The sequence below is a fragment of the Phyllostomus hastatus genome, unplaced genomic scaffold (assembly GCF_019186645.2).
Source record: "Phyllostomus hastatus isolate PE091 unplaced genomic scaffold, TTU_PhHast_1.1 phas_scaffold_1224, whole genome shotgun sequence".
Classification (NCBI taxonomy): domain Eukaryota; kingdom Metazoa; phylum Chordata; class Mammalia; order Chiroptera; family Phyllostomidae; genus Phyllostomus; species Phyllostomus hastatus.
In genome coordinates this window covers 1861032-1873335 of record NW_025334008.1, presented here as the reverse complement: position 1 = coordinate 1873335, position 12304 = coordinate 1861032, and the positions used below count along the sequence as shown (strand labels likewise).

Below are 12304 nucleotides of genomic sequence, written 5' to 3'. Positions count from 1 at the left end.
CGAACAGCTGTAAACTTACTTCTGCCTCACCTCGTATAATCTTATTAACCAAGGTCACCCCAATAAATTTAATAAAAAGACAGAAGAAAACAGACCGCATATTTTAAGCTTTATTTTTGCTACTCAAGTTCTCCCCCCACTGGAACGAGAGCTTCGGTGAAGGGATTTTTGCTGTCTTCTTGATGCCGTGTCCTCAGGGGTCAGAACGGATTCTGTCTCAGAGTAACATGCTCAGTGGAAGTGACTGGGAGGAATACAATGACCAAAGAGGAATACGCCAAGAAATTCTTCCCACCATTGTTATAATGGAAACTCTTCCAATATACTTCAGTGTGAAACAGATCACATAAACTCAGAATAAAAACCATAGTGTAGAATATTATACAACACTATAAAAGAAGAAGTGATCTCAGTTTCTAAGAGAAACAGTTGTTCAGGATATTTTACAGAGTAAACAAAAGGTTACATCACCTCATGTTTAGTCAGATATTTTTATTACAAACACACCGTATGTATAGAAATCTATGTACAAATGTGAGACAGACGATGTGACGATGTGGTAACAGTAAACATTTAGTGGATGGAGTTGGAAAAGCCTTCTCTTACTCACTCATAACTCTCTATTAGGTTGAATATTGGGTTCAAAGCCACATCTGGAACTCAGCCTGGGAAAGTTCCCACGGGCTGATCAGAGTTGGGGTGCAGGGTTTAGACCATGCAGGAGAGTGGGTGAAGGCAAGAAAATTGACCAAGGTGGGAGAACCAGGACACAGTCCATTCCTGAGCTGTGCAGGTCCCTGACGTCAGCTCCTGCCCCTCAGCTCCAGCATCGGGCCCCTCCCTGGGTAGATGCCACCAGGGCCAGGATGCGCGGGTGAGCCATCTGGGTGCCACCCCCACACAGCCTCCGGAGGGAGGGTGGAGACGGTGCAGGTCTATTGCTTTCACTGCCTCAGGGGTTCCAGATAACCCAGCACGTTCAGGAAGGGGGCGTCTCAGAGCTGGCTCCACCTGCACCTGAGGTCACGGGGGCGGGACAGTGTGCCATAAGAGGGCCGCCCTGCACAGGGCTGGACAGGCTTGGCTCCTAACCTAGACTGGAGCCCAGACCAGGTCAGATCTGCCGCAGCCACAGGTGAGAAGAGGCCTTAAGGGATGGAAGGGGAGGCTGGCTGGACAGCTTGAAGGGAGGGGCACAGTTGGGGGGATCTGGAGTCCTGGTTCTAAGAGATGAGGAGTTGGAGGTAGAATTTGGGGTCCCTTAAAGAAGCAAAACTGGGGAAACCAACTCATGAATAAGGAAGGGTGGGAATCCTGATTCCTAGGTCCTCAGAGGAAGGGGCTCTGCTGGCCGAGAACCTCAGTCTGAGGGGGGAGGGAATGTGGCCAGGGAGTGAGGTTTGGGGGTCTGAGGGAGAAGGAGACTGAGGGACAGTCTTCTCCTTCTAGGTCTGAGAGAAGAATTGTTTCAGGACCATGGCTCCTGGGTCTGAGGGAAGAGGGTGCAGACGAGGGCTCCTCGGTCTGAGGGAGGAGAAGGGCCTGGGGACCAGGACTCCTGGTTCCTAAACTCTGTCCTTCCAGCTCCAGCAGAAGACGCCCTTCCTCCTTCCTCCGAGTGGAGCCCGGAGGCTCCCAGAGACAACATGGCAGGTCCCCTTCTCTCACCCCTGCTGACCCTGCTGCTGTCCTTAGCCCTGGGAGCCACTGGACAAGAAGGTGAGGGCTAGACTGGGAGACCTCACCTTGCTCCTGGGCCTCAAAGTCACTCACATTCTTTCTCCAGGCTTCCTCTCCCCAAACAGTCCCCATGTCAGGACCCCACCTCCTGCAGCAGCTTCCTCCCAGGCAGACAGGGCACTCCTGCTGGGGCCCCTTTCCCTCTGCTTCCTTCTGACTCCTGGGGACCCTGTGCCCTCCAGGCTGCCTCCTGCCCTCAGTGTCTCTCCCATCAGCCTCTGGGGTTGCCTCCAGACCAGAGGCTCCACCTGGGTCCTGAGCAGGCTCCCTCCATGGGTCCCGATCTCTGTCTGCAGCTTTCTCTGCATTGTGCTCAGTTTCTGCCCCTGCCCTTCTCCACATCTCTCTGTCTGTCTCTCTCTATATCACTGTCTCTGCCCACCTGTCCACTGATTCCTCAGCTTTGCCTGCAGGCTTGCTACCCATGCTTTTCTCCATGTCTTCATCCAGGAAAGGGCTCCGGGGATAGAATTATTAATGGAGTTCCATGTCCAAGGAGCTCCCATCCCTGGCAGGTGGCCCTGCTCAAAGGCAATCAGCTTCACTGTGGAGGCGTGCTGGTCAACTCGCAGTGGGTGCTCACCGCTGCCCACTGCCAGATGAGGTATGTGGCAGCAGAGCCATGGTGCCTCCAGCTCTCCCTCTGGGTCCCCATCCCCTGATCTCTGCATACCTGTCCCCCTCTCTCAGTGACCGTGTGTCTGTCTGCATGTCTCTCTTCTCCCAGTGAGTACAATGTGCACATGGGCAGTGACCATCTGGACAGCAAGAGAGCTCAGAGGATCAAGGCCACAAAGTCCTTTGTCCACCCCAGCTACTCTACACAGACCCACGAGAATGACATCATGCTTGTGAAGCTAAGCCACCCAGCCAAGATGTCATCCAGAGTGAACCAAATCAACCTGCCCTCCCGCTGTGCTGCGCCGGGCACCACATGCACCGTGTCTGGCTGGGGCACCACCACCAGCCCTGATGGTGAGGCTTCCCAGGGAGCCTGGGGTCCAGGCCCCCTGCCCCCTTGTCCCCCAGCCCCTGGAGACCAGGAGATTTACCCCTTTCCAAGTATCGAGCCCCACAGCTCTTTCTTAACTCAAGATCTAGGGCCCACACTTGCCCTCCATCAGCACCCAGGGATCCTCAAGCCCAGGCCTCTGACCAACCTACCCTCTCCCACTCAACAGTGACCTTTCCATCGGAGCTCATGTGTACGGATGTCAAGCTCGTCTCCACCCAGGAATGCCAGAAGGTTTACAAGGACCTGTTAGGAAAATCCATGCTGTGTGCTGGCATCCCCAACTCGAAGTCCAATGCCTGCAATGTGAGACCCTCCTCCCCTCCCCAGCCCTGGGTCCTGCTTCCTTTTAACCCAGAGTCTGCATTCTTCTCCATCCAGAGTCTGGGGGCCTGACCCTGGTGCCCAGCCTTCCCTCACACCTGACCACTCCTGCTATCCTGGGCCTCTCTACTCAGTCCTCTGCCTCACATGGAGTGGGAGCCCAGGGGGGCTGGTATGGCCCTAGGGGTGGACATGATGTTGAGAGGGAGGGACTGGGAGTGAGAAAGATGAGGCAGGGACTAGGGTAAAGAGGAATGAGACACTGGCTTCAAGCACAAACTTTAAGGAGGCACTAAACATTCAGTGACCAAGATGAATCCTATTCCAATGCAATATATTTTTTTAAATCTGTACAAAAATCTTCAATGCACAAAATATTGGAGTTTCCAGTAACTCCCATTTCACCCAATTTTCCATTTGCTTCAGGCTCCCATCTGGTTCAGCACTGCAGGGTACTGATGCCATGTATCTAAAATTAGGATAACTTGGTTGTCGTGGATTTTTTCATATTAAATTTGATTTTTAAGGTATTGCATTAAAATATTATTTATTGAAATCACTGAGGTTTTGTGCCAGAAGCTTCTGTCTCAGTCACCTCACCTGGGTGCTGGTTCTGGTGATGGAAGGAGCCCCCTCCTCCTCTCTGTCCCCACTTCCTCATCTCTGTCATCCCCTCTCTGTCTCTGAGAAGCATCTTCCCTCTTTTCATTTCATTTCCTTGTTTTCCTCTGTGCTCTCTCTGTGTTGGGATCTATCTATCTATCTATCCATCAATCATCTGCCACTGGAATGCTTGTTACCTCCTCCATCTCTGCCTCTTTCCCCACTGCCAATATTTCTGCTTCTCTGTTCCCCTCTTCCTTCCCTTTCTTCTCTCCATCCTTCTCTCTGACTCTCTCTTTCTCCTTTGCCCTTTTGTACTTCTACTCTCTTTTCTTCCACCTGCACTCTCATTTTTCAGGGGCCACAGGGTGGTGTGTGTTAGGGAGAAAGGTAGTGAGACAGGGCTGTGTGTCCTAATGAATAAGGAGGTTCCCCCTTGTCCCCCAATGAGTGCTGATTTATAATTGTGTAAGCTGTGCAGGGACCCAGAGTCCCACATTCAGGAAAGTCCCACACTTGGTTTAACACACTCTTTTAGCTGTTTTGAAATTTATTTATTTGTCCCAGGTGGTCTGCATTTTTACTTTGCACTTGACCCTGTGAATTAGGTCATTGGTCCTGCCCCTGGTTCCCAGTACTACCCTGTCCTGGATCCCTGGACAAGGTCATATATGAATTCTCTGGAGAAAACACACCTTTTAGTGGCTTGGCAAAGAGTGGTTCAGTGAGGCTGTGACTTCTGGGAAACCCTACCCCCTCCTTGTGATTGGTCCCATTGGCAGGGGCTCAAGCCAATGTCTTCAGAAAACCTGGTTTGTCCTCAGCACAATTGCATTAATTCTTGCTCTCCCATTGGTTCACAGAGACAATGAGTCTCTTCCCATTGGCCAGGGTGGAAGACTGTGGTCAGGCAGGACAAAGACTTGATAAACAGCGGGTATATTAGACCTCTCAGTGCTGGTTGCTCTAAAGTCAATGCTAATCTGTTCTTTCCCCTCCAGGGTGACTCAGGGGGACCACTGGTGTGCAGAGGCACCCTGCAAGGCCTGGTGTCCTGGGGAACTTTCCCCTGTGGCCAACCCAACGACCCAGGTGTTTATACCCAAGTCTGCAATTTCATCAGCTGGATAAAGAAGACCATGAGAAACAATCGCTAATCTCTCCAAACTCCCACCTCTCCAACTCTGTGCCTTGAATAGGAAATTTACAGAAATTAGGACATTGAGGACCTGTAGTCATATTTGACTTTACCTTTTCATATTAAAACCTCAAAAATATTATGTGTGTGTAAACCAATGAACTCAAGCAAAAAACCAAGCTCAAAAAAACAAACACACACACACAAATCTCAGTGCTCATAAAGATGCAATGAGACCAGCAACCTCAACGACTGAAACTGTCAACTGCTACAATATTTTTGGGAGGCAGTTGGGCAAAGTAAATCAAGACCCTTCTTCACCACCTTGGACTTAGTAATTCTAGTAAACCAGAAACGTAGAACAAGGTTTGAATTAGTGGATTATTTATGTAAACAATACATGGATTTGTGACAAGGATATTCGTGAAACTGTTCCAGATAATAATTATGCAGAGTTGTCAGTATTGGGCAAGAATGTTGATGCTATCTGATGTTAAATGAAAAAAGACAAATGTATACTCATGTGATCCTCACCATGTAAAATAAAATAGTCACAAAATAAAATCTGACAGAGCATGTACCAAACTGTACATGGATGTAGTCATGAGTGCTTCCTTCCTTCTATTCCCCTTTCTGTGTCTGTGCACTTTTAGAACCTGAAAAATACAGGTGGAAAGCTCTGAAGAGCTCAGGCTGGGGAGAGGAGACCTTAAGAGAGGGAGACAGGAAAGGATAAGGTATCTGATTCTGAGCTTTCACTCAGTCTCCCACCTCCACCCCCAACTGGTCCAGTGACAGGTTTCTCTGTATTATCCAGGTCTCAATTTTCCTCATCCATTAAATGGGAGAGAAGGGAAGGGAGGGGCAGGGGGGACAGAGAGAGAAAGAAGGAGGAGAAGGAGAAAAGGAAAATGAGAAATGCCTATTTAGTCAGTGTTGAAATGGATTTGAAACTGGTTCTGAACATTTCATCAGGGAAGGTTTTTAGAAGATTAGGACTGGCAGGTAGACAGGATACTGAGATCCCACTGGGGTCTGCCACAAGCGAGCATCCAATGTCCCAGGTGGGAGAAAAAGATGGGGTTGGGAACCCAGGTAGGTGGGCTCCTGTTCTCAAAGAACTCAGGGTAGGAACCTCTGGAAGAGAAGAGGGAAGAGGGAGGAGTCCCCTGTGACTCAGAGCCTGGCCACACTCCTGGGCCTCCAGCTTCCAGAGGCTCCCTGGGCAATCACACCTCAGACTGCTGACAGTGGAATCTTTCAGCCTGGGACTCACTCCTCGTACCTGCCTTTCCCATTTCTCTCCCAGAATTTCCTTCTGGCCAACTTCCTCCAGATCCTTCATCTCCTCAGCTCATCTCCCTCTTAAGTCTCCCTTGAACCCCACTCCCCACCCTTCTCCGTATTGGAGAAGTTCTGCAGACACCAATAATCTGCATGGAGAAAACCAAGACCTCTCTTCCCACAAACCACAAAAGTCCAGGCCCCCAACCACTCCTCCCTCAGACCCAGGAGTCCAGGCCTTCAGCCTTGTCCTTCCTCTGGACAGTGACAAATTGGAGGAATGTCTGGGGTTTGGGGCCACCCACCCCCATGAAGCTCCATCAACTTCCCCTCTCTCCAGCACAGCACCCCAAATCAATATTCCATCCAAAATTTTAAATAATGAGAAAACAGCCGTTGCACAAAGTGCAGGAGGGAGGCACCTGGTCCGGCTCCTCCTCAGCTTCCTTATGCGAGTCTGGAGGTTGGTTGCTTTGCAATGACTTCAGGCAGTCCTCGTGTTGAATTTCTAAAAACAACTTGATTTCTCTTTGGGTAGACAGGATAGCATAGTAGTTAAAGGTGCTAATTCTAAAAACTGGGCTTTGTGAGTTCTAATCCCAGTTCTGGCTCCTGTAAGCCTTTGAGCACATTACTTCCCTGTTCCTTCATCTTGGAAATAAAGAGAAGTACCAGCTATCTCCCAGGGCTGCTACGGAGATTGAACAATATTCAGAAAGGGCTAGCACATTGTCCAACACAGAATGAGCCCTCATGGAGTGTTGGTTTTTCATTGTTTGGGACTGCGGTCACTTTCTCCTGATTACACTCTCATAAGGTTTTCTTATAAAACATTTTCTTTAAGATTTTTTCATTTATTCATTAGAGAGAGGGGAAGGGAAGGAGAAAGAAAGGGAGAGAAACAGCAACGAGTGGTTGCCTCTCACGTGGCCCCCACTAGGGACCTGGCCTGCAACCCAGGCATATGCCCTGACTGGGAATCAAACCAGCGACCTTTTGGTTTGCAGGCCAGTGCTCAATACACTGAGCCACACCAGTCAGGGTATCTTATAAAACATTTTCTTTTCTTTTTTTTCATATATTTTATTGATTATGCTATTACAGATGTCCCATTTCCCCTTTTCACTCCCCTCCACCCTGCACACCCTCTCCCATCCACATTCCCCCCCCTTTAGTTCATGTCCATGTGTCTTAAGTTCTTTAGCTTCTACTTTTCCCATACTATTCTTGCCCTTCCCTGTCTATTTTCTACCTACCATCTATGCTACTTATTCTCCATACCTTTTCCCCCTCTCTCCTCCTCCCACTTCCCTGTTGCTGACCCTCCATGTGATCTCCATATCTGTGGTTCTGTTCCTGTTCTAGTTGTTTCCTTAGTTTCTTTTGGTTTTGTTTTAGGTGTGGTTGTTAATAATTGTGAGTTTGCTGTCCTTTTACTGTACATGTTTTTTTATCTTGTTTTTCTTAGATAAGTCCCTTTAAGTTATTTCATAAAATAAGGGCTTGGTGATGATGAACTCCCTTAACTTGACCTTATCTAAGAAGCACTTTATCTGTCCTTCCATTCTAAATGAAAGTTTTGCTGGATAGAGCAATCTTGGATGTAGGTCCTTGTCTTTCATGACTTGGAATACTTCTTTCCAGCCCCTTCTTGCCTGCAAGGTCTCTTTTGAGAAATCAGCTGACAGTCTGATGGGAACTCCTTTGTAGGTTACTGTCTCCTTATCTCTTGCTGTTTCTAGGATTCTCTCCTTCATTTTTACCTTGGCTAATGTAATTATGATGTGCCTTGGTGTGTTCCTTCTTGGGTCCAACTTCTTTGGGACTCTCTGAGCTTCCTGGACTTCCTGGAAGTCCATTTCCTTTGCTGTAATGGGAAAGTTCTCCTTTATTATTTGTTCAAATAACTTTTCCACTTGTTGCTCCTCCTCTTCTCCTTCTGGTACCCCTATAATTCGGATGTTGGAACATTTAAAGATGTCCTGGAGGTTCCTAAGCTTCTCCTCACTTTTTTGAATTCTTATTTCTCCATTCTTTTGTTTGGTTGTTTCTCTCCTCCTTCTGGTCCACTCTATTGTTTTGAGTCCCAGTTTCCTTCCCATCACTATTGGTTCCCTATGCATTTTTCTTCATTTCACTTATTGTAGCCTTCATTTGTTCATCTAATTTGTGACCAAAATCAACCAACTCTGTGAGCATCCTGATCACCAGTGCTTTGAACTGTGCATCTGATCAGTTGGCTATCTCTCGGTCACTTAAAAAAAACTGGTTGTATGACTTTCAATTCTGTTTGAGCCATCTTTTTTTTTCCCTTTTGGTCTGGTCAGGCCTGTTATGTATAAGGGGCGGGGTCTTAGGTGTTGACCAGGGCTGGGCACCCTAGTCGTTGGATTTTGATGTTGTATGTGGGGGCAGGGTCTGAGAGGGAACAATGGTGTTGCTCCACTCTCCATGGGACCTCAGTCCCTTCCACTGTTTCCTCCCAGCAAACTGGGCCCCTCTGGTGCCAATTCCCATGTGCATGGGCTTGTGCATGCTGTGGGACCCTCCAAGAACCTCTCCTGTGAGGCTAGGAGTCCCTCCCTGGGCCTCAATCCCCACAGGTGTCCTCAATCAGTGCCCCAAGGCTCTATTTCCCAGCGCTGTGATCCTGGGTTGCATGCAGTGCCTTGCTTCACAATCACCACCTCAGTGGGTCTGCCAGTTGTCATCCTCTGCCAGGGTCTGCCAGCTGCCGCTTGTGTGTTCAAGGTCCACCCGCTGCGGCCTTACGCACCCGGATGCCTCATGCATCCAGTCCCAATGCTCTCTGCACTGCAACCCATGCCCAGCTCCCTGACTCCTCCCCACCTACCAGTCTGGATAATGCATGTATTTTAACTTCTTGGTTGTCCGACTTCCATTCAGATCAATTTTCTATCAGTTTTGGTTGTTATTCTGTTTCTAAATTGTTATTGTCTCTATCTTGGCTGTGTGAGGAGGCACGGTGTGTCTGCCTATGCCTCCATCTTGGCCGGAAGTCATAAAACATTTTCTTTAGAGAAGACTTCCCAGAACATGTCACCTAGGAGAAAAACGTGCCATGATTAAGCATGTGTGGTATGGGGTGGTGACAAATCCCGGAAGGTCAATGAGAAGTCCCCAGAGCTGTGAACTTAATTCTCCCTCAGAGTTTCCTCCACTCCCCACTGCCTACCACCTCATTCCTCTCCCCCTTGGCTCTCAGCTACTACTCCTAAATCCACCCACTCCAGACAGCAGTAAGGTAGACCCGGTACAGGCTCCAAGAATAGTTCAAAATCCAGGGTCGCTGGTTCGATTCCCAGTCAGGGCACATGCCTAGGTTGCAGGCCAGGCCCCCAGTGGGGGGCGCATGAGAGGCAACCACACATTGATGTTTCTCTCCCTCTCTTTCTTCCTCTCTTCCCCTCTGTCTAAAAATAAATAGAATAAATCTTTAAAAATTAAAAAAAAAAGAATAGCTCCAATCCACCACCATGTTGGAAGCTGAGTTTCCATTCAGGCCCCACCATTTCCTGGGTGTTTGATGTTGAGCAATTAATTAACTTCATCTCTCTGCATCTCAGTCTTCTTATCACCAAAATAGGAGTGGGCATAATGAGGTCATTTAGTCAGTTGGTCAACATTTCCTAAGGCTTCTGCTGGCCCAGAACCTGTGCGAGAGCTTGGGACACAGGAGTGAGTCAGGCCCAGTGCTTGCCCTCACAGAACCTGTGGTCCAGTGGGGGTTGGGGGGATGGACACGAGTCCAGATGGTCATGGAGTGGGGTGACTTGAGGGAGGCACCTTCTGTGGGAATCTAGATAAGAGTGACTAACCCAACCGCAAGGGAGTGGGAATTGGGTGGCGTTCAAGGAAGGCTTCCTGAGGGAGGTGATATCTAAGCAGACTTGAAGGACAAGTTGTAAGAGAAACATTCTGGGAAGAGACAATAGGATGGGTGAAGGCCTAGAGGTCAGAGGGCATGGCATGGTTCAGGGAAACTTCAAATAATGTCCATGGCTGGAATGCAAAGAGAGAAGTAGGCACAGCTCTCAGTAATATGGTAGCCACTTGCCACGGCCACAGCTCGCGACTACTTGAAATGTGGCAAGATCCAACTGAGGCACACTGTTGACATGGAAACAACACATCTGGTACCCAAAACTCATTGTGCAAACAATGAGAAAGCACGCTCTCTTTAAATTTTTCCTATTTTGATTTCATGCTGCAGTGACAATATTTTGCATATATTGAGGTAAACGAAATATTAAAATAAACTTTTTTCTTGAGGTTTTCATTTCTTCTTTAATTTTTTTTTCAATTACAGTTTACATTTGATATTATTTTGCACTGGTTTCAGGTGCAGAGCATAGTGGTTAGATAGTCATATACTTTATGAAGTGGTCCCCTGATATTTCCAGTGACCATCTGACACTATACATAGTGATCACAATATTATTTTTTAATATTTTACTTATTTACTTTTAGACAGAGGGAAGGGAGGGAGAAAGAGAGGGAGAAAAACATCAATGTGTGGTTGCCTCTCACATGCTCCCCACTGGGGACCTGGCCTGCAACCCAGGCATGCGCCCTGACTGGGAATTGAACCGGTGACACTTGCATTCGCAGGCCAGAGCTCAATCCACTGAGCCACACAAGCAAGGGCTGATCACAATTTTATTGACTAAGTTTCCTATGCTCTGCTTTACATCCCCATGACTAGGACTAGGTAAAAAAGCTGAAGGGATTGAAAAGTACAGGTTGGTAGTAATTCTTATTTCTTTTTACTTTCTTTTTTTTTCTTCAATTGTGGCTACTAGAAAATGTAAAAGTGCACGTGTACCTGGCATTATAGTTCCACTTGCCAGGACTGTTCTGGATGCTGAAGGTTTTCCAACACCAGGCTGAGGGGTTCAGACTTCATCCCCAGGGTGGTGGGGAACCTGGGGCAGGGTTGTGAGCAGGAGAGAGAGAGAGACAGGGTCAATTCCGGATGCAAGAAGAACCCTCTGAGGTCGAGTGAAGGGTGCAGAGCGGGGGGAGGCGGGGGGGAGGGAAGAGCCTGGGGTGATGGTCCATGCGGGCAAGACGAGAGGTCTGAGCTGAGGCCAGGCAAGTGGGGATAGAGAGGAGGGAGCCACACAGGGAGGGGGGCGGTGGGATGGGGACTGGGGATCCAGCCCGCTGTGTGGAAGGACAGTGGGTCCAGAGTTCAGCCTGTGAAGGGCCTGAGGGGAGGGGCGGGGCAGGGAGCAGCAGCCCCAAAGAGCACATTGAATGCCAAATTGGTTTTCATCCTGGGAGTGATGGGGACCAAGAAAAAGGGGCGACAATTAGCTTTAATGCAGAAAAAAAAATCACAGGGCCAGGCCCAAGCCAGTGTTCATGTCGAGGCAGACATTATTAAGATCAAACCGGAGAGCATTATGCTGAGTGAAATAAGTCAGGTGGGGAGGGGCAAATACCATATGATCTCACCTTTAACTGGAAGCTAATCAGCAAAAGAGAAACGCAAGCAAAATATAACCAGAGACATTGAAATTAAGAACAATGTGACAGTAACCAGAGGGGAGGTTGGGGGGATAATGGGGGGAAGCGGGGAGGGGTTTCAGGAACAACTGTAAAGGACACATGGACAAAACCAAGGGGGAGGGTGGAAGCAAGGGAGGGAGGAGGGTTTGGCTGGGGTGGGGAGGAGTGGTGGGGAGTAAACGCAGACAACTGTAATTGAACAACAATAAAGTCATTTAAAAAAATAAAATAAAACATTTTCTAATTTTCCTGAAAAAAAAAAAATCAGAAGCCTTCATTGCCATCGACTCTCCTGAAAGCCCCGTTTTCCTTCTCACGCCCCGCTGCTCCCCTGTCCTTGTGATCACCATACCCACCCGAGTTTCCTCCCCCTCAGCCACGCACACCCTCACTCCTCAGCCCACACCCGCCTCTCTGGCACGCGTGGCCCTCTGCGCTCACATCCTCCCTGGTCTCTCTGTAGCCGAAGGGCCCCCCATTCCACACTCGCACGTCGCGCTCAAGTTTTCGCGCCGTCCTGTTTATTTCCACCTCTCTCCCTAGGTGTTGGATTTCCAGTCCTCAAATCCTCCTGTGGCCCACCGGCTTCCTCACGCCCCGCCCCGCCCCGCCCCGCCCACGGTCCCCCCTGCTAGCTCCGCAGGAACCTGACGGTTTGTGCGCATGCA

At 48.9% G+C, this 12304-nt stretch overlaps 1 protein-coding gene across 1 annotated transcript; it reads left to right on the top strand.

The window, feature by feature from the left end:
- Positions 1–1093: 1093 nt before the first annotated feature.
- On the top strand, positions 1094–5381 carry LOC123830323 (kallikrein-7-like). Its single transcript, XM_045856428.1, has 6 exons — positions 1094–1135; positions 1585–1719; positions 2191–2344; positions 2468–2715; positions 2922–3058; positions 4681–5381. The coding sequence occupies exons 2-6, from the start codon at positions 1647–1649 to the stop codon at positions 4834–4836; spliced, it is 768 nt and encodes a 255-aa protein (XP_045712384.1). The 5' UTR covers positions 1094–1135; positions 1585–1646; the 3' UTR covers positions 4837–5381.
- The last annotated feature ends 6923 nt before the right edge of the window (positions 5382–12304 follow it).